At 39.3% G+C, this 22912-nt stretch overlaps 1 protein-coding gene across 4 annotated transcripts in view; it reads right to left on the bottom strand.

Moving 5' to 3' along the window:
* The window catches only part of LOC128696537 (zinc finger protein 350), a 45125-nt gene extending 23027 nt beyond the window's left edge, over positions 1–22098 (bottom strand). For 3 of the 4 annotated variants that reach the window (XR_011393222.1, XM_053787825.2, XM_053787827.1), the window contains exons 1-3: positions 21854–22098; positions 6575–6683; positions 4357–4632 (exon numbers count right to left, since the gene is read on the bottom strand). Coding sequence is in view for 2 of the 4 variants with exons in the window: in XM_053787825.2 (XP_053643800.1) it covers positions 4357–4632; positions 6575–6674 (376 nt within the window). In the remaining 2 variants the exon portion in view is untranslated. Of the gene's footprint in view, positions 1–4356; positions 4633–6574; positions 6684–10857; positions 10973–21853 lie in introns of all 4 variants that reach the window. The other variant, XR_011393223.1, reaches the window with a different exon arrangement.
* Between the last annotated feature and the right edge of the window lie 814 nt (positions 22099–22912).

Below are 22912 nucleotides of genomic sequence, written 5' to 3'. Positions count from 1 at the left end.
GCTTATATGAGTGAGCTGAGCTCATGGTGACCTACAGTGGCTTCAAAGCCATCTTATCTTTTATGGACAATGTACAGTGTATGTACTTACACAATGAGAAGCATTTCTTTTATTCATTGGAACCATGGCTAAGGCTAAAAGTGAGGTTATAACAATAAATGGAGAAAAAGAAGTTGGAATGACTCATCCCTGGAGATAGTTTTGGGGGTCAACGTCCCTGTGGCTCGGTCTGTGACCAGGCTTCATGGTGGATTAGGGTCTGATCAACCAGGCTGTTACTGCTGGCCACACGCAAATGATGTACAAACTATAGCCCGGCCGGTCAGGTATCGACTTTAGGTGCCTACAAAGTGCCTTGCTAAAGACAGCCAGGGGTCTATTGGTAATCCCCCTTATGTATGCTGGGAGGCAGTTGAACAGTCTTGGGCCCCTGACACTGTGTTGTCTCTCAGTGTACTCATGGCACCCCTGCTTTTGATTGGGGGAATGTTGCACCTCCTGCTGAGTCTTTTGCTTTCATGGGGAGTGATTTTCATTTGCAAGTTTGGTACTAATCCCTCGAGCATTTTCCAAATGTATATTATCATGCATCTCTCTTGCCTGTGTTCCAGGGAATACAAATCAAGGGACTTCAACCATTCCCAGTAATTTTGGTGGCTTATCATACTTATGTGTGCCATGAAAGTTCTTTGTACACTCTCCAGGTCGGCAATTTCACCTGCCTTGAAGGGGGCAGTTAGTGTACAGCAGTATTCCAGCCTAAAGAGAAGAGAATCATGGGCTTGGCATCCCTAGCTTTGAAGGTTCTCATTATCCATCGTATCATTTTTCCTAGTAGATGTGGTAGTTACATTGTTGTGATCTTTGAAGGCGAGATCCTCTGACACTGTCACTCCCAGGTCTTTCACATTACTTTTTTGCTCTATTGTATCGTTAGAATTTGTTGTATACCCTGATCCAGTTTTAATTTTCTCAAGTTTTCCATATCTGAGCAGTTGAAATTTCTCTTCCCTGAACTTCATATTGTTTTGAGTGGCCCATTTGAAGATTTGGTTGATGTCCGCTTGGAGTCTTGCTGTGTCTTCGATGGAGGACACTGTCATGACAATTCGGGTGTCATCCACAAAGGAAGACACGGAGTTATGGCTTACATCTCTGTCAGATATGAGGATGAGGAATAGGATGGGAGCAAGTGCTGTGGCTTGGGAGCAGAGTTTTTCACTGTAGCTGCCCTGGACTTTACTCTGTTTACTATTACTCTTTGTGTTCTATTTGTCAGGAAGCTATAGATTCTTCTACCAACTTTTCCTGTTATTCCTTTGTCATGCATTTTGTGCACTATTACATCGTGGTCACACTTGTCGAAGGCTTTTGCAAAGTCTGTGTACAGCCTCCCCTCACTTAACAACGGGGTTCCATTCCTAATACAGCATCAGTAAACGAATTCGTCGCTAAACGAGGAGCATACTAGTATAATGATAGTGGGTTTATGTCAACCATCTTTGATACTGCTTTAATGTGACCCATGCATCATTTATAACATTTTTAGTATATTTTTAAATGTTTATACAGTAGTTTACTGTATATTGTAATAAACAGAATAGAGGAATTCAGCTCTAATATGCATTATTTAGGTATGCATACTGGTCAGAGAGCCCGTCGTAAGTCTGAGTCGTCGGTAAATGGGTACGTCACTAAGTGAAAAGAGGTTGTATACTACATCTGCATTTTGTTTATCCTCTATAGCATCCAGGAGCTTGTCATAGTGGTCCAGTAGCTGGGACAGGCAGGAGCGACCTGCTCTAAATCTGTGTAGCCCTGGGTTATGTAATTGATGGGTATCTAGGTGGTTGGCGATCTTGCTTCTTAGAACCCTTTCAAAGATTTTTATGATATAGGATGTTAATGCTATCGATCTTTAGTTCTTAGATATTGCTTTATTGCCACCTTTACAGAGTGGGGCTATGTCTGTTGTTTTTACTGTGGGATGACCCCTGTGTCCATGCTCCCTTTCCAGAGAATGTTGAAGGCATGTGACAGGGGCTTCTTGCAGTTCTTGATGAGCACTGAGTTCCATGAGTCTGAGCCAGGGGCACAGTGTATGGGCATGTCATTTATTGCATTTTCAAAGTATTGTGGTGTTAAGATAATATCAGAGATTTTGGAAATGACCAAATTTTGGGTCTTGTTCACAAAGAATTCATTTTGATTGTTGACCCTAGACTGGGGAATGCAAGTTACCAAACAGTAGTGGCAGGTTAGTGTGGCGACCCTGTAAATTTTAAATTATGCTAAGAGAAATTAGTGCTGGATTATCTGGGATATGGTCAGTTTGTTGAAAGATGATGATTATGGATGGAACCAGATTACTGATTGCCAGATTAGTGATGGCCAACCTGTACTAGAGAATGCCTTTTCTGATTAGCTTCTTGCCTTTGTAAATAATTTAAGGAAGGGATTACTAGTGAAATTTGGAGGGATGGGGTAAGGGAAGTTTTGTGTGCAAGGGGCTTAGACATTCAGCAAGCATGTGTGAGCATGTTAGACAGGTGTGGAGGCAAGTAGTTTTTATGACTTGATGTGCTGTTGGAGTATGAGCAAGGTGGGAAGTACAGTGCCTGCACTCTGAAGGTGGGAAGTAAAGTGCATGCACTCTGAAGGAGTGGGGATATGCTGCAGTTTTTGACCTGTAGTATCAGCACACCTCTGGCAAAACAGTGACAGAGTGAGTGATGATAAAAGTGTTTATTCTTTTTTGGGTCAACCTGCCTCAGTGAGAAACAGCCGATGTATTAAAAAAAAAAATTGCTAGTGATGAACTTCTTGAAGGGGCTTGCAGGTATGTTATATTAATTGAACACATCTTCCAAGTAGGGATGAAGTGCTCTTTTTGTCTAGTGATACAGTTTGTGCAGGCTATAAAAGTTAATATAATTGCATGTTTTCACAATCCATTTAAATCTACATGCATTTACTACTAGACACGACAAACAAATTTAAGTTTTACCCTGTTTCTCAAATTAATAAAATATAACCAAGAATGACTGATAATGGTTTAGGCCATCCCAGTAATTAAAGGAAACCTAGCAAAAAACATAAAACAGACTGGGAGGATGAGTCTACCCATTCTCAGGAAAATCGCAAAAAAAGTTATTACTATTTAGGCCAGTTTATTTTTTCCAGCTATTTCTGATCTGAAACCAGTTAAAATCATCTTTATTTCACTATTATGTCTTCCCTTCTAGCAAACAGCCAATAAAACCATCAAAAATACCCTAGAAAATACCTCAGTCACTTTTTTAAACCAAACACTAGGTAGAGGTTTGCTTTCATTATCATGCACTGTGTAGGGGCAGGATTCTTTTATACTGTGCACATCCTTTGCACAGAAGCATTCCCTCATGTCTCAGCCAAGATTTATCTCTCAGAGGGCACTGTTCTTAAAACGTAGATGTACATGAGCGACACTGACATCAATAACATAGATCTGTGTGGGAGACATTAAAAGTGTTAAACCCATATGGGCTATAGAGCACCTGGAGAATGGGAGACAATCAGGTTTGATCAAAGGAAGGGGAGGGCAGATACAATTTCTTGGATCAAGAGCCCCTTACCAGCATCAATGAACCTCCCTTGAAAAATATAAATTTCTACATATTCTACAAGTAAAAATAATAACTTATGAATGGCAAAAAAAATTGCAATTTCAAGCCAGATAAATGACTATACAATAGCACACCAAAGCAAGTGAAAATAACAGAAATGAATTTGTGTTCAACAGATTTATGCATTTCCAGCCTACATATAACAATTTAAATCTATAAGAATTAACTGAATACATTTCAAGTAAGGAACAAAGTTTTACAAACACATTAAGAGGATGTTTTGAGGAAGTTGTATTGATTGGATGTTCGCATGTCACTGATGCTCATGAAAGTGGTTCCACTTGGTCATCCTCTTGTATAGCAAATGATGAGGAAAACAGCTTAGTAAGAAAAAATACAGAGAGGAAGACTACAAGCCACAATATCATAAATAGAACAATTCACAACTAACCCACAACTTGAAGAGGAAACTTAAGATGATGTTTCATTCTGCCCTGGACCACTCAAGCCACTCATGACTTGAAAATAGTCCAGGAAAGACTGATATATGATAGTTATTATATAATGATAAAACAAACCAATAATATTTAGAATTAAAAGTAAATAAAAAATGAAAAAGAGGGTCAGTATAAAAAAAACTTTTAATTCCATATTCCTAATGGCAGTAATCTTATAAGTGAGTCTATCTGATACAGAGACTCCAAGAATACTAATCCAAATTCATGTTGTCAAAAAATTTAAATACACTTACTATTTTTGGCTTTATGGCTGTGGTGAGCCATATTAGTGGACAATGGTGTTAAGGCTACTGAAGGAGGAGGAGTTTTGCTTTCATTCCTCTCATCCTCATCAGGAACCTCAGACTTAACCTTTGGAGAATCAGGAGGCAATTTGAAAGCAGACTGTGAACTTTGATTGTTGCTTATATGGTTGCTGCTAGTATGGTTGTTGCTGGTATGGTTACTGCTAATATGGTTGTTGCTGATATGGGTGCTGTTGCCAGGAATAGGAATTAACTGGAATGAGCCTGTAATGAAATATGTACAGCATCAGTGGCAGCAGCTTTCAGTGGTGATGGCAGCAAAAAGGCAATTAATTACCTGCACTTCAAACCATATACAGTGCATATAATACAGTTCACATCAGAGGCAATAAGTGACAGAAAATTTTGACAAAAAGGGAAATTTTCCCATTAGTTAAGACAAAAAATGGTGGACACTGAATTCGTAAGTCAGGCTAAGGCACTCAAATTTCACCAGCACAATAAGGCAGCCCTGCACTAGAGGGCATTTAAGAGGGATGGATTATAAGTCATGTCCTCAAGTGTATGCAAGTATTTCTTCCATTTTATCAGTTTCTACCTCACAGAGCATATAACCAAAACAAAATCATTTAACATTTATTCTACTAAAGCAAACCATACCCCGGCAGGGATTGAACCCGCGGTCAGAGAGTCTCAAAACTCCAGCCCGTCGCAGGTTCAATCCCGGCCGGGGTATGGTTTGTTTGCAATCGTGTCATTACGATTTCGTGAGTCATTCTACTAAAGCTTCAACTTTCACTTTTAGTGTAGGATTCAATTTGCCAAAAAGCATTTCATTGTTTCAGCAGGTACCAAAAACTAATGAATATTCATAGGATCCTTATATTCATCAACCTCAGACAAAAACATAAGAACATAAGAATGGAGGAACACTGCAGAAGGCCTACTGGCCCATCCAAGGCAGGTCCTTATCAAAATGACCTCTTCCCAAAGCTACCCAGTCATTCCTGTTACTGAGTTCCAGTTCATTACTGTTTCCATATAGTAATCTTATATACTATCAAATTCAACTCTTTCTTTATCATTTATTAAATTATCTTGGTCACAAAACTCCATCTAATTACTCTAATTTGGTGATGGGATATCTCTCTTGGTGTAGGTTTGCATGACTTTCATTGATGAATAATTTAAGTTACAACTGAAACCTCTAAGCAAGTTCCACTAAATTAGCCTCCACCCCTTGGTTTAAGTCCTGGTGGCACAGTTCAGCAGTGAGTCACTGCCTAGCTTGTCTAGTAGCACAGTTGTACTGAGTTCAGCTAACAAATGAAATGTGGCCCAGTCAAACACTTGACGAGGCAGGACATACTAGCAAATCTGCTTACACCTGCAGCCCCTCTTAAGGGAGGACCTAAAAAGGACTCCAATAGAAATAAGCCAAAGTGCTCAGCTTTCTGGAGGTACCCTGGGCTAACAACCCTCCAGGGTTATTTTGAATAAAATTTTCTTCAGCAAAAAATAATGAATAAATTGCCAAATCACCTCATGCCTTGTGAATTTGCCTGCTACAGAGCTAGAGCCCTCCAAATGATGGCCAGTGAGTGTCATTGTAATCTTCATGAGATGGATTTGCAGCAACCTAAAACACTAAAAGCATAACTATACTCTATACAACAGACATTATCCAAAATTACTAAACACATGCATTAGACACACACAGAAGAAAAAAGGATGAGGTCTGGGAATGTTTTTGTCTGATCTTCAGAAGCCAGTACAGCACAGAAACCCCTCTGAAGTTGCTGCTATGGCTTCTCGACTAACGTAAGGACATGAAAGTGAATCCCTACGGGTGGTAGTTTAATGAATACCAATTTGTGTTTGCATTCTTGCTTCTGTATTAAATCCTAGTCTTATTTTTATTACAAAACAAGCACCAGTGAGAATAGGTTTACATGCATAATCCCAGCAAATATGGGAATGAAAACAATAATGTGCAGTATACAGAACAAGCTTTATTTGGACATTTTGTGCAAGTTAATTTGACAAAACTTACAGTTCTACCCTGAGCAAAACTCTCCCAATAAAACTCTTTTCAGCATAATGTCTTCATTCCCATACCAGTGAGGATGACAAGTGGGAAAATAACCTTCAATGACATTTTTCTTCTATATTGCAAAATAAGAAATTGTAGTGACAATGAACTTACTGTTACCAATAGAAAACTCGTGACATTGACTTGTTACAGGTGGACGAGGAGCATACCACGGGTTTGGTCCGTGGTCCAAGCCACTTAAGAAATGGTCCATGCCTCAGCTCTGAAATTCAGTTACCATATATATTTAATCAATCAGAAAAAGGCTAATAGCCATAAAAATACTTCCATTTTTTCAAATATTTTTTCTATTATAAATTCAAGTCAGTTTTTTACAGAGCAATGCTAATACATAATTTTTTTTTTTCAACAAACCAGCCATATCCAGCAAGGCAGGGTGGCCCAAAAAGAAGAACGAAAGTTTATCTTTTTAAATTTACATATTATGATTAAATATTCTATAGTGTCAGTGTATTGGCTATACTGTGCAGTAGTCTCAACCAGAAATCCAGTAATCCCAGGATCTAATTCCTGAGGACTGATGTTCTATTTGAACAAGCATAATTAATAGGCAAATAATTGTCAAACTGTTGTAAAACCAAAATGGTTTCCAAAAAAGGAAGTTCTAGGTCTTATATATTACATAGCTTGAGGTTTACTTTTCTCATGCCATGAGAAAACTCTTATACATGTATACTGTACGTTCTTGATTTGCTAGAGCATGGGAAGTTATTTGTTGTGGGCATAAGAGGGAGATCTGAATATAAGCACATCCTAGTTTACCATGGATACAGTGAAATTAACATGACAGGAGAAACTGTCATACAAGCCATTCTTATATATAGTGTACATATGAACTTTATTAGAAAAATGTTAGGAGACAAGATTGCATATATTACTCATTAAAACAGTATAATAAGAAAAATGAAAACTCTTTTTTTTTTCACAGACAGTGCAATCAAACTTGTAATATCCTAATTGATTTGCCACACACACTCTGACACTACTGTAGTACTGCTTTTCTCTTGGTTTTCCAATTAGTCTACTTCTAAATACAGCGGACCCCCGGTTAACGATATTTTTTCACTCCAGAAGTATGTTCAGGTGCCAGTACTGACCGAATTTGTTCCCATAAGGAATATTGTGAAGTAGATTAGTCCATTTCAGACCCCCAAACATACACGTACAAACGCACTTACATAAATACACTTACATAATTGGTCGCATTCGGAGGTGATCGTTATGCGGGGGTCCACTGTACTGGTTTATACAGCTGAATTAGAAATCAAGTTCTTTCATGTAGTAACTGTCAGTTAACCTGTCTGCATTACTGTACTAAAAAGCACAGTAATTTATAAAAAAAAAATGGAAAATTCTTTATTTTTGCAAGAAAATAAGTGTATAGTATTGGCAACCTGTGAAGAATTATTTATTCAACATTTTTCTTTGATACTATACTATTTTCCGGTGAAAATTCACCTTAATGTGTTGATAGACTGCAAAAGTGGAACATTATTTAACCCTTTCAGGGTTTCAGCCGTACTAGTACGGCTTACGCACCAGGGTTTTTGATGTACTAGTACGCCTAAATTCTAGTGCCCTCAAATCTAGTGAGAGAAAGCTGGTAGGCCTACATATGAAAGAATGGGTCTATGTGGTCAGTGTGCGCAGCATAAAAAAAATCCTCCATCACACAGTGCGTAATGAGAAAAAAAAACTTTGTGTTTTTGGATTAAAACAACGACTTTGCACTGTATTTTCGTATGGTATTTATTGTTGTATTCTAGTTTTCTTGGTCTCATTCTATAGAATGGAAGACATATTACAGAAATTGAGATGATTTTGACTGATTTTACAATGAAAAGTACCTTGAAATTGAGCTCAAAGTAGCAGAAATGTTCGATTTTTACCAAAGTTCGAAAGTAAACAAATCATGCTAACCATCCAATACACGTCAACTGGTGAGTCTAATCTTCTTTCACAAGTGCGCTGATATTATTTATACCATTTTTTACACTAATGCAGTAGTCCGCATAACAGTAAATCTTCTATTTTTTGTGAGAATAAAAATTCAAAGTGGAAAGCAAAAGAATGTAAGAGGGGCGTTGGGACGTGACTATTGAACAGAGGAAATGTCATTTTAGTGCCAGGAATGTCTTTCTTGTTGACTCACAAAATCGTAATGACACGATTGCAAACAAACCATACCCCGGCCGGGATTGAACCCGCGGGTTCAATCTCGGCCGGGGTATGCTTTCTTTCTTGTTATTCTGGACCCTATTTGGAAATTGGCATCTTTTGAAATTTGTGTGAAATTGGCAAAATTGCTAAATTCTAACCACTGTACATGTATTGGATAGTTGAAATCGGTAAATGGGTGGTTTCTTGCACTCATTCGATAGAAAAAATGGAGTTCTAGCAAAATAGTTATGATTTTTGTCGAATAGTACAGAGGAATTGGCCGAAAATAGGGCTCAAAGTTGGCAAAATCACCGATGTGTAAACATCGTCTAGACCACTAACTTCGCAAGAGCATAATTCTGTAAGTTTTCCATCATATTTCATACTTTTGATGTCATTATGATCGGGAAAAGATTCTCTATCTTTTCATAAGAAAAAAAATTTTTTTTTTTTTTTTAAATTTGGGCGACCCTGAGAACAAGTCTCTGAGAGGGCCTGTTGACCCTGAAAGGGTTAATGTACAACATTACTGGATGGTCCCACCATACATAAAAGAGATGCCGTGATATACAAGTGACTTGTAGAATCTAATGCAGAATAATATAGTGAAACCTTGATTTAACAGACTAACAAGGAGGCAGAGGATGTCTGTTAATGCTGTTTGTCCAATATATCCAAATTAGATTGTTTTTTCCACGATGGCAACAATAACTGACAATTCTGAATTTAACAGATTTTGTTTGTTAAATCCTATATCAATGTACCCAGCATGGCATAACAATAACTGACAATTCTAGATTTAACAGACCTTGTCCATTAAATCTGAAATCAAGTTATACAGACAAATCTGGATTTCTTGGACTTTATCCATTGTTGTCAAAACTGTAGCCATAGATTCTGACTGTTAGATCCAAAATCCATTCAGTTAGGGTCCATTAAATCTAAGTTTTACTGTATATAGTATCAAATTTTCTAGGTAGTAGGTTGGTAGACAGCAACCGCCCAGGGAGGTACTACCGTCCTGCCAAGTGAGTGTAATTGTTTTACATGATGGTAGGATTGCTGGTGTCCATTTTTCTGTCTCATAAACATGCAAGGTTTCAGGTATGTCTTGCTACCTCTACTTACACTTAGGTCACACTACACATACATGTACAAGCATATATATACACACACCCCTCTGGGTTTTCTTCTATTTTTTTACTAGTTCTTGTTCTTATTTATTTCCTCTTACCTCCATGGGGAAGTGGAACAGAATTCTTCCTCCATAAGCCATGCGTGTTGTAAGAGGCGACTAAAATGCCAGGAGCAAGGGGCTAGTAACCCCTTCTCCTGTATATATGACTAATTGTAACAGGAGAAACTTTCGTTTTTCCTTTTGGGCCACCCCACCTCGGTGGGATACGGCCGGTGTGTTGAAAGAAAGAAGTATCAAATTTCTAACCAACCCTCATGAAAAAAATTTTATATATAAAAACAACCACAGAATGTGCAAAGAGCCACATTCACCAAAGAAGAGTGCTGATTTTCCAAAATTAACTACCATATCATCACACATCTTCCCAGTGTAAACCCAGATATTCCTACATCAACATAATGCACATCACATGCACCACCAATCTTCAGAGAAACATGAGGACCTGTACTCTTTAAATTTAGGCATATTCTTGAAGTATAATACTTTAAAAGCAAATAAAAAAATCTATCAGATTTTTTGATGGATTGATAACTTATATAACATTTGGTCTAAAAGAACAGCAGGTGAAGTAGAAATGAGGATTTTAACTTTAAAGCTCATAACAAAAGAGATCACAAAGAGTGACATTAAATCAAACAAAATCCATTCTGAATCCAGTGCTATAAAGTAAATACTATATTCAGTTCCTGCAAGGTGCTGTCCTAAACCTTTCTCTTTCTTATCAATATAGCAGTAAACACAAACAAGAACACAAACCATAGTTTTTTTTGTCTTCCTAAGCCAAAATTGTTAAAATTTATTCCATAAAAGAAAACACGAAAAGAACACATCTAGGTAACAGTAACATCTACTAGTGGGTAATATGAAACATGACATTCAATGGTGGTACAGAACAAAAAACAGTCACTATTATTCATAGAACTAGGATCTAGAAATACTACTACTGACAGATGATCTAGCATTTAGAAACACAACAAAATAAACAGCTTCAGCCAGAAATGTATGGGATTATAGGAACCTTCAGAACAAGAGATGCCATGGAAATGCTGATAGTCTTGAAGGCACTTCTGCTCTCTCGTTTAGAATGCTCTTCTGTGACAACATCACCTTTCCAGACAGGTGAGACATCCAAGCTAGAAAGTATACACAAATCTTTTACAGGTCACACAGAATCAATACAGCATCTAAACTATTCTGCCTGATTCAAAGCACTCGGAATCTACTCTGCCTGAATCAAAGCACTCGGAATCTACTCTGCAATGATGAGAGTACAGGTATCTCAAAATCTATACATTGAAAATGCTTAAAAGGTCCAGTTTCTACTCTACACATTAAAATAACTTACTAGAATAAGATATAACAATCCAATACCCACAACTTTTATAACTTTTTACTAGTGTTCATTTTTTGGCTTTAAAACTTTTGTAATATGATGGAACCATAGATCTTACTAGTCTCCACAGTAAAAAGAGGCATTTGAAACCATTTTCATTACCCAATAAAAAGTCACTTTAGAATACTGTATATACAGTAATAATTTAGTTTAACTTACGTATTTCAACACCAAAATTACATTTCTGTACTTCAAATTTCAGTCAATACTGTTGTCTCTATTATTGTTAGAATACGAGATAAAGTTGTTCAGTCACCCAGACATAAATAATACTAAGTGGATTTAAATTAGCATTTATTAAAAACTGGATTAATTTTAATTCACAGAACTAAAACTTGAACAAACTTAGATTTTTAACTAGCCCTGTTTAAGTGATTTATTATAAGCATTGGGAAGTGCTATGCCCTTAGGGATCAACCAGCTCCTGTGGAATGGGAGGTAATCAGGTTTGATCCAAGGAAAGGGAAGATAAATCCAATTCCTTGGATCAAGAGCCCTCACTAGCAACAAGGCACCTTCCATTCCTTGAGGGGTGTCTTAGTGATAACTTCAATACCCATACAACATAGTAAGATCTGAATTGGTTATTATACTCTCAAGAGAATAATAACCATTTCCATGGTAAGCTTTACATGTACGTATTTGCAAAATCTACAAATGATTTTAGAAACAACAGTACAAGAAACCAGCAATCCTACCATCATGCAAAACAGTTACAGGTTTTTGTTTCACCGTCCTGCCAGATGACTGTGAAACAAAAACCTGTAACTGTTTTGCATGATGGTAGGATTGCTGGTTTCTTTTTCTGTCTCATAAACACGCTAAGATAACAGGGATATCTTGCTACTCCTACTTACACTTTGGTCACACTTCACAGACACGCACATGCATATATATATATACATACATCTAGGTTTTTCTCCTTTTTCTAAATAGCTCTTGTTCTTTTTTATTTCTTCTATTGTCCATGGGGAAGTGGAAAAGAATCTTTCCTCCGTAAGCCATGCGTGTCGTATGAGGCGACTAAAATGCCGGGAGCAATGGGCTAGTAACCCCTTCTCCTGTATACAATTACTAAAAAAGAGAAGAAGAAAAACTTTATAAAACTGGGTTGCTTAAATGTGCGTGGATGTAGTGCGGATGACAAGAAACAGATGATTGCTGATGTTATGAATGAAAAGAAGTTGGATGTCCTGGCCCTAAGCGAAACAAAGCTGAAGGGGGTAGGAGAGTTTCAGTGGGGGGAAATAAATGGGATTAAATCTGGAGTATCTGAGAGAGTTAGAGCAAAGGAAGGGGTAGCAGTAATGTTAAATGATCAGTTATGGAAGGAGAAAAGAGAATATGAATGTGTAAATTCAAGAATTATGTGGATTAAAGTAAAGGTTGGATGCGAGAAGTGGGTCATAATAAGCGTGTATGCACCTGGAGAAGAGAGGAATGCAGAGGAGAGAGAGAGATTTTGGGAGATGTTAAGTGAATGTATAGGAGCCTTTGAACCAAGTGAGAGAGTAATTGTGGTAGGGGACTTGAATGCTAAAGTAGGAGAAACTTTTAGAGAGGGTGTGGTAGGTAAGTTTGGGGTGCCAGGTGTAAATGATAATGGGAGCCCTTTGATTGAACTTTGTATAGAAAGGGGTTTAGTTATAGGTAATACATATTTTAAGAAAAAGAGGATAAATAAGTATACACGATATGATGTAGGGCGAAATGACAGTAGTTTGTTGGATTATGTATTGGTAGATAAAAGACTGTTGAGTAGACTTCAGGATGTACATGTTTATAGAGGGGCCACAGATATATCAGATCACTTTCTAGTTGTAGCTACACTGAGAGTAAAAGGTAGATGGGATACAAGGAGAATAGAAGCATCAGGGAAGAGAGAGGTGAAGGTTTATAAACTAAAAGAGGAGGCAGTTAGGGTAAGATATAAACAGCTATTGGAGGATAGATGGGCTAATGAGAGCATAGGCAATGGGGTCGAAGAGGTATGGGGTAGGTTTAAAAATGTAGTGTTAGAGTGTTCAGCAGAAGTTTGTGGTTACAGGAAAGTGGGTGCAGGAGGGAAGAGGAGCGATTGGTGGAATGATGATGTAAAGAGAGTAGTAAGGGAGAAAAAGTTAGCATATGAGAAGTTTTTACAAAGTAGAAGTGATGCAAGGAGGGAAGAGTATATGGAGAAAAAGAGAGAAGTTAAGAGAGTGGTGAAGCAATGTAAAAAGAGAGCAAATGAGAGAGTGGGTGAGATGTTATCAACAAATTTTGTTGAAAATAAGAAAAAGTTTTGGAGTGAGATTAACAAGTTAAGAAAGCCTAGAGAACAAATGGATTTGTCAGTTAAAAATAGGAGAGGAGAGTTATTAAATGGAGAGGTAGAGGTATTGGGAAGATGGAAGGAATATTTTGAGGAATTGTTAAATGTTGATGAAGATAGGGAAGCTGTGATTTCGTGTATAGGGCAAGGAGGAATAACATCTTGTAGGAGTGAGGAAGAGCCAGTTGTGAGTGTGGGGGAAGTTCGTGAGGCAGTAGGTAAAATGAAAGGGGGTAAGGCAGCCGGGATTGATGGGATAAAGATAGAAATGTTAAAAGCAGGTGGGGATATAGTTTTGGAGTGGTTGGTGCAATTATTTAATAAATGTATGGAAGAGGGTAAGGTACCTAGGGATTGGCAGAGAGCATGCATAGTTCCTTTGTATAAAGGCAAAGGGGATAAAAGAGAGTGCAAAAATTATAGGGGGATAAGTCTGTTGAGTGTACCTGGTAAAGTGTATGGTAGAGTTATAATTGAAAGAATTAAGAGTAAGACGGAGAATAGGATAGCAGATGAACAAGGAGGCTTTAGGAAAGGTAGGGGGTGTGTGGACCAGGTGTTTACAGTGAAACATATAAGTGAACAGTATTTAGATAAGGCTAAAGAGGTCTTTGTGGCATTTATGGATTTGGAAAAGGCGTATGACAGGGTGGATAGGGGGGCAATGTGGCAGATGTTGCAAGTGTATGGTGTAGGAGGTAGGTTACTGAAAGCAGTGAAGAGTTTTTACGAGGATAGTGAGGCTCAAGTTAGAGTATGTAGGAAAGAGGGAAATTTTTTCCCAGTAAAAGTAGGCCTTAGACAAGGATGTGTGATGTCACCGTGGTTGTTTAATATATTTATAGATGGGGTTGTAAGAGAAGTAAATGCGAGGGTCTTGGCAAGAGGCGTGGAGTTAAAAGATAAAGAATCACACACAAAGTGGGAGTTGTCACAGCTGCTCTTTGCCGATGACACTGTGCTCTTGGGAGATTCTGAAGAGAAGTTGCAGAGATTGGTGGATGAATTTGGTAGGGTGTGCAAAAGAAGAAAATTAAAGGTGAATACAGGAAAGAGTAAGGTTATGAGGATAACAAAAAGATTAGGTGATGAAAGATTGAATATCAGATTGGAGGGAGAGAGTATGGAGGAGGTGAACGTATTCAGATATTTGGGAGTGGACGTGTCAGCGGATGGGTCTATGAAAGATGAGGTGAATCATAGAATTGATGAGGGAAAAAGAGTGAGTGGTGCACTTAGGAGTCTGTGGAGACAAAGAACTTTGTCCTTGGAGGCAAAGAGGGGAATGTATGAGAGTATAGTTTTACCAACGCTCTTATATGGGTGTGAAGCGTGGGTGATGAATGTTGCAGCGAGGAGAAGGCTGGAGGCAGTGGAGATGTCATGTCTGAGGGCAATGTGTGGTGTGAATATAATGCAGAGAATTCGTAGTTTGGAAGTTAGGAGGAGGTGCGGGATTACCAAAACTGTTGTCCAGAGGGCTGAGGAAGGGTTGTTGAGGTGGTTCGGACATGTAGAGAGAATGGAGCGAAACAGAATGACTTCAAGAGTGTATCAGTCTGTAGTGGAAGGAAGGCGGGGTAGGGGTCGGCCTAGGAAGGGTTGGAGGGAGGGGGTAAAGGAGGTTTTGTGTGCGAGGGGCTTGGACTTCCAGCAGGCATGCGTGAGCGTGTTTGATAGGAGTGAATGGAGACAAATGGTTTTTAATACTTGACGTGCTGTTGGAGTGTGAGCAAAGTAACATTTATGAAGGGATTCAGGGAAACCGGCAGGCCGGACTTGAGTCCTGGAGATGGGAAGTACAGTGCCTGCACTCTGAAGGAGGGGTGTTAATGTTGCAGTTTAAAAACTGTAGTGTAAAGCACCCTTCTGGCAAGACAGTGATGGAGTGAATGATGGTGAAAGTTTTTCTTTTTCGGGCCACCCTGCCTTGGTGGGAATCGGCCGGTGTGATAATAAAAAAAAAAAATAATAACAGTACAAATCTGCATGCTGGTTCTCAAGATACATAGGTGTAGGCATAATTACATAATTTAACCTGGTATAAGCCAACAGGCATCATTAGTGACAATGTAGATTTGACCGTAGATAGCCCAACAAGCCAACAGGCGTATATTAGTGATAATAATGTAGATCTGACCTAGGATAACCAAGTCAATGTGACTAATAATTTCCTCTACTAAAGCAGCAGACTGCATTACTGCTATGGCTCTGGGTGGTAAGGATAGTGTTCCTCATGTATAAGCATCCCAGCAATGAATTTTTCAGGTCAGTAGCAACGTACACATTTATACGTGTGTTATGGGGTAAATGCACCTGTGTGAGACTTGGATTAGCTTGGTTCATTTCAGGAATTTAGATTAAGCAGTGTCATTTTCTTTGTACTGTGGCAATAGTGCCAGTCACTGCTGTCAGTTACCACTGTTAAGAATTATGTATGATGTATTTTTAGCTGTCTTTGCATTAAGATTGAAAACCACTAGTGGTGAAACATCTCATATAATATGAATCTTGAGACATTACTATTATTATTCTTAGGGGAAAGTGCTAAACCCATATGGATTATATAGTGCCTGGGGTATGGAAGGAATTTAAGTTTGATTCAAGGAATGAGAGAATAGGTCCTAATCCTTGGATCAAGAGCCCTTCACCAGCATCAAGGTACCAGTTTTAAGAGACTGAGTACCACAATGTGTTAGTATTGATAGACCATACTTGTGCAATATTATTAAGATTTTCATGGGAATTACTATACATATCTTTAGGGGTAGGTAAATAAATAGGTAAGCAAGTAAGTAATATTTAAGTTTATTTAGGTACAAGTACACATGATAATAATAATATTATAATAATAATATCTTTATTTACTACAAGTACATGTACTTGGTACACAGGCCTAGCTGACATCAATGACATACTACTATATAGAAAGCCACTTGTTATGCAAAGCATTTCGGGCAAATTAGGTCAGTTTTGTACCAGGATGCGACCCACACCAGTCGACTAACTTCCAGGTATCCATTTTACTGATACCTAGAGTATACCTGAAGAGGGCTTTGGGGTCAATGCTCCTACAGCATAGTCTGTGACCAGGCCTCATGGTGGATCAGGGCCTGATCAACCAGGCTGTTACTGTTGGCTGCATGCAACCTGATGTACAAACCACAGCCTGGCTGGTCAGGTACTGACTTTAGGTGCCTGTCCAGTGTCTTCTCGAAGACAGCCAGGGGTCTATTGGTAATCCCCCTTATGTATGCTGGGAGGCTGTTGAACAGTCTTGGGCTCAACACTTATTGTATTGTCTCTTATCATACTAGTGGTACCCCTGCTTTTCATTGGGGGATGTTGCATCATCTGCCGAGTCTTTTGCTTTCATAGGGAGTGATTTTCGTGTGCAAGTTCGGTAATAATCCCTCTAGGATTTTCCAAGTGTATATAATCATGTATCTCTCCCGCCTGCATTCTAGGGAGTACAGGTTGAGGAACTTCAAGCGTTCCCAGTAATTGAGGTGTTTTATCACAGTTATGTGTGCCGTGAAGGTTCTCTGTACACTTTCTAGGTCAGCAATTTCAATTGCGTTGAAAGGTGCTGTTAGTGTGTAGCAATATTCCAGCCTAGATAGAACAAGTGACGTGAAGAGTGTCATCATGGGCTTGGCATCCCTAGTTTTGAAGGTTCTCATTATCCATCCTGTCATTTTTCTAGCAGATGCAACTGATACAATGTTATGATCTTTGAAGGTGAGATCCTCTGACATGATCACTCCCAGGTCTTTCGCATTAGTTTTTCGCTCTATTGTGTGGTTGGAATTTGTTTTAACTTCCTCATGTTTTCCATATCAGAGTACCGTGGAACTCCGGTTTTCGCACACTCCAGTTATCAGATGTTTCTGTTTTAGGACCGTTTTTTTGTGCGAAATTTTGTTCCAGATATCGGACCTTTCTCTGGTAATCAGACGTATTACATGCGTCTGCCCTCCTGGCAGCCCAGGGGATGTTGCCACTACACCTCTCAGTCTGCCTTTGTTACTGGTCGAGTGAGCATTACTTCGCCCATTCCAAAACATTTCGTAATAATCTCTTGTTTTTGGTACTTGTTTTTTAATTGTGACTGCAAAATAAGTCAGCATGGGCCCAAAGAAGTTTCTAGTGCCAGTCCTTTGATAAAGAAGGCGAGAAACACGCAGAAATAAAGAAAGATATCGTACAAAAATACAAAAGTGGCATATGTTTAACCGACCTTGCCAGGCTGTATGGGAAGTCGAAGTCAACAATCTTCTCCCTCCTGGTAAAGAAAGTAGAAATCAAGGAAGCTAAAGTTGCGAAAGGGGTGAATGTGCTAACGAAACAAAGATCACAAACAGTGGAAGATATGGAGAAGTTGTTGTTGGTGTGGATCAATGAAAAACAGCTAGCGGGAGACAGTGTTGTGGAGTTGATCATTTGTGAAAAGGCAAGGTAGTTACATGTGGATCTCATGAAGAAAATGCCAGGAACGAATGCTGCTGTTAGTGATTCTCAGGCCAACAGAGGCTGGTTCAACAGATTCATGAAGTGTAGTGGCATACACAGTGTTGTAAGGCATGGTGAGGCTGCAAGTTCAGACAATCGTGTGGCTGAAAAATTCAAGGGGTACGTAGAGACTAAAGAATTCCTCCCCCAACAAATGTTTAATTGTGACGAAACAGGCCTCTTTTGGAAGAAAATGATAAAGAGGACCTACATCACACAGGAGGAAAAGGCACTGCCAGGACAAAAGCCTATGAAAAACAGGCTAACTCTCTTGTTCTGTGCTAATGCTAGTGGGGATTTCATAGTGAAGCCTTTATGGTGTATCACTCTGAAAATCCCAGAGTGTTCAAGAAAAAAATGTCTTCAAGAGTAAATTGTGTGTGTGATGAGGAAAGCTAATAATAAGGTATGGGTCACGAGGCAAATTTTCAAAGAGTGGGTCCATGATGTATTTGGCCTGTATGTGAAAAAATACCTCCTGGAAAAGAAATTGCCACTCAAGTGCCTCCTGGTAACGGACAATGCTCCTGCTTATCCTCCAGACTTGGAAGACCAATTGTCTAGGGACTTCAGTTTTATAACAGTGAAGTTCTTGCCCACCTAACACTACTCCTCTCATCCAGCCCATGGACCAGCAGGTCATTTCTAACTTCAAAAAACTCTACACCAAAGCAATGTTTCAGAGGTGCCTTGAAGTGACCTCGGACACTGAATTGACCCTAAGATAGTTCTGGAGGGATCACTTCAATATCCTCCATTCCATAAGCCTTATAGGTAAGGCTTGGCAGGAAGTGACTTCCAGGACTTTGAACTCTGCTTGGAGAAAATTGTGGCCAGAATGTGTCCAAGAGAAGGATTTTGAAGGGTTTGAGGCTGACCCTGTTGACCCTCTGCCTTTTGTGGAATCTATTGTGTCACTGGGCAAGTCCATGGGGTTGGATGTGAATGGCAAGGATGTGGAAGAGTTGGTGGAGGACCACAGGAAAAGGCTAACCACTGAAGAGCTGCACTTATTATTATAATAAAAAAAGAAGCGCAAGACCTTCAACTCAAACAGCAACAGACTGCAGCTGAGAAAATTGCTCCAGAGGAGGAGGCAGAGAGAGGGGAGAAGGTGCCTTCTTCAGTGATTAAGGACATATGTGCAAAGTGGAGGGAGGTGCAAAGTTTTGTGGAGAAATACCACCCTGACCAAGCTTAAATGAGCCAAATCTGCAACATGTTCAGTGACAGAACCTTGTCCCACTTCAGACAAATCTTACAGAGACACCAGAAACAGACCTCTCTGAACAGATATTTTGTGCGACAGGGGTCCAGTGACTCTCAAGCTAGTCCTAGTGCCATTAAAAGACAAAGAAAGGAAATAACCTCAGAGAGGGACTTGATACCTAGAGTCCTTATGGTGGGGGATTCCCCTTCCAATCAATAACTTCAACTTTCTCTCCCCTCTTCAATATGCCAACAAGAGTCTTCAATAAAGGTACGTAATGTTTATATTTATTTATCATTTTTTGTGTATGTAAAACTATATTTATTCTTCAAAAAATTAATTTTTTGTGAATATTTTTGGGTGTTTGGAACAGATTAATTGTATTTACATTATTTCTCATGGGAAAAATTGATTCAGTTTTTGCACGTTTCGGTTTTAGAAGCACCTTCTGGAATGGATTAAGCTCAAAAACCGGGGTTCCACTGTAATTGAAATTTCTTGTCAATGAACTTCATATTGTCTTCTGCGGTCCATTTAAATATTTGGTTGATGTCCACCTGGAGTCTCGTGGTGTCTTCAGTGGAGGACACTGTCGTGCAAATTCAGGTGTCATTTGCAAAGGAAGACATGATGCTGTGGCTTACATCCCTGTCTATGTCAGATATGAGGATGAGGAACAGGATGGGAGAAACTACTGTGCCCTGTGGAACACAGCTTTCCACAATAGCTGCCTTACACTTTACTCTGTTTACTACTACTCTTTGTGTTCTATTTGTTAGGAAATTATAGATCCACCTACCAACTTTTCCTGTTGTTCCTTTACCACACATTTTGTGTGCTATTACACCATGGTCACACTTGTCAAAGGCTTTTGCAAAATCTGTGTATACTACATCTGCATTTTGTTTGTCTTCTAGAGCATCCAGGACCTTGTCATAGTGGTCCAGTAATTGGGACAGGCAGAAGTGACCTGTTCTAAACCCATATTGCCCTGGGTTGTGTAACTGATGGGTATCTAGATGGGTGGTGATCTTGCTTCTTAGAATCCTTTCAAGGATTTTTAAGATATGGGATGTTAGTGCTATCAGTCTGTAGTTCTTTCTTTCTTGGGTTTATGAGGGCCACTGACAGCATAAGCCATATCGAGCCCAGTTTCTCGATGGTACGTGGAAGATTTGTTGCTCAAGGCTGAGCGATGAGAGAAAAGGAACAGAAGTTCCTTTGTAAATAAAGATAGAAACTTGAAGTTTCCAATTAGATCCGGTGGACCCCCTTGCCAAGCCCCAGCAGAGGGACGCCTACACTCAGATAAGATAAGATTTCGTTCGGATTTTTAACCCCGGAGGGTTAGCCACCCAGGATAACCCAAGAAAGTCAGTGCGTCATCGAGGACTGTCTAACTTATTTCCATTGGGGTCCTTAATCTTGTCCCCCAGGATGCGACCCACACCAGTCGACTAACACCCAGGTACCTATTTGCTGCTAGGTGAACAGGACAACAGGTGTAAGGAAACGTGTCGGAATGTTTCCACCCGCCGGGAATCGAACCCGGGCCCTCCGTGTGTGAAGCGGGAGCTTTAGCCACCAGGCCACCGGGCCACTCCCACCTGAGTTCAGTAACCGGCTTCCCATCAAAGACCGTTTAAGAATTTTCCACAGCGGAAAAAATGGAGCTGGCTAAAAGTAAGCCGATGAACAGGTGCCCCTCCTGTAGAGTGCCCGGCGGGCAAAACAGATGAGCACAAGCGTCCCAGCGAGAGCAGGGGAAATTTGTCACTGATACTCAGGTGAGAGAGAGACGTTCACACCTGACGAATGCTGGCACTGAAGTTCCATCGGTCTGTAGTTCTTTGCTGTTGTTTTACTGCACCCTTTATGGGGTGGAGATATGTCTGTTGTTTTTAGCAGCTGTGGGACAACCCCTGTGTCCATGCTTACTCTCCATAGGATGGGTGAACATAGACAACAGGTGTAAGGAAATGCACCCAATGTTTCTACCCTTGCTGGCAATCGAACCTAGACCCTCGCCATGTGAAGTGAGAGCTTTAGCCACCAGGCCAAGGGGCACCAATTATCATACCTAGTAACATGTGTAAATTACCTAGGATAAGCCAAAATAGTCAATAGTGGCTTATTTCCATTTGGGTCGTGCAAAGGAATGGATGGCAATTAGGTATGATTCGAGGAATTAGAAGGTAGCTCAAATTAGTTGGATCAAGAGCCCTTCAACATCAAGGCAGCTCCCATGAATGGAACAATATTACAATGTTTAGAACAGCAACTCAGCCTAGACAGGGGGATACAAATGTTTATTTAAGCCTCATACATAATTTAAAACCTTTACAATAGTTTTTATATAGTAAATTATGTAGAAGTGAACCTAGGATAAGCCAACAGTCAAACAATATGACTTATTTCCATTGGGGCCCAGACATTTACATCTTTCACGCTTCATCACCTGTAAGTTCACCAAGCACAGAGCCAATCAGACTAGTTCGTGGCTTAAGAGTACTTCCTGTGATTTACTTCATGAGGCTACATTCATTTTTGAGATTTAATTATAATTATAAAGGCGTCTGTCCTACCTCAAGATGAACAATGTTACCATCCGGGTCGCCTAATGGTCAGAGACGCTCATTTGTTAATTTAATTACAGGCGGAGTTTCCTCTGTCGGGATTAACATGATCTACGAGTTCGTAAGAGCCTTTATGTTAAATGAACTGTTCACATGAGAAAGCTTATAAGGTTGCATGGTGTCTTAAAAACAGCAGGTGTCTTTTAGCGTCGACGCTACATAACCTGCGTCTAGTGAGCCTCCGCCATATTGGATGCTTGTAAACAGCACTCGTCCGATTACGATCTCACGATATTACTTTCAATAAAATTAATTAATACTGCTATTTCTCCACTTCAAAAACCATCACAGGATTCCTATTTAATTCTATTTTGAAATATCAAAGTAAAAATTTAGCTCATGTAATTATAACCTGTGCTGGAAATCAATAAAGATAGACATTTTCAATCGTTATTTTCCTCGTTCACCGTGTCATTAATTATAGTATATTATTGACAGATACCCACATACCCAAAATAAATAACAGCAAATATAGCAACTGTTTTCAGAAATCCCGAAAAAAAAAATTTAAGATAATATAGGCTCGTAGCTAAGGTAGTAACGCCTTCAGGTCACATCTGAAGAACCCGAGTTCGATCCCGGGGGAAGTAAACCTGTAAGTATATTTAGGTACAGTTACACATGTACAATTACACAAGTTTATGTGATGACAATTGTCTTACATAGTAACATGCAAAACAACAACTGGGGGGAGTTGAATGACAGCTCTAGGCCTTTTGTGTTGCATCCAACACTTTTTAAGAGCTAAGATAAACCCCAAAAAAGCCACTGACTTACTTCTACTGGGATCCTTGTAATATCTTACTAATAAATACAGTAGAAATAAACTATGATTAAATCATAAAAATTTAAAACAACCAAGAAACTCAACTGCTGAAAGTCACTTGCAATAAAAAGGTACAACAGAAATAAAGTAAACTGAGAAATTTATATAAACAGTAAATAAAAAAAATCAGCTTAATATAATAAGTACACGAATGTCAACTACACAAGAAATCACCTTCCTTT

Source organism: Cherax quadricarinatus, chromosome 47, assembly GCF_038502225.1.
Source record: "Cherax quadricarinatus isolate ZL_2023a chromosome 47, ASM3850222v1, whole genome shotgun sequence".
NCBI lineage: Eukaryota > Metazoa > Arthropoda > Malacostraca > Decapoda > Parastacidae > Cherax > Cherax quadricarinatus.
This window is presented reverse-complemented; position numbering and strand designations above follow the sequence as displayed.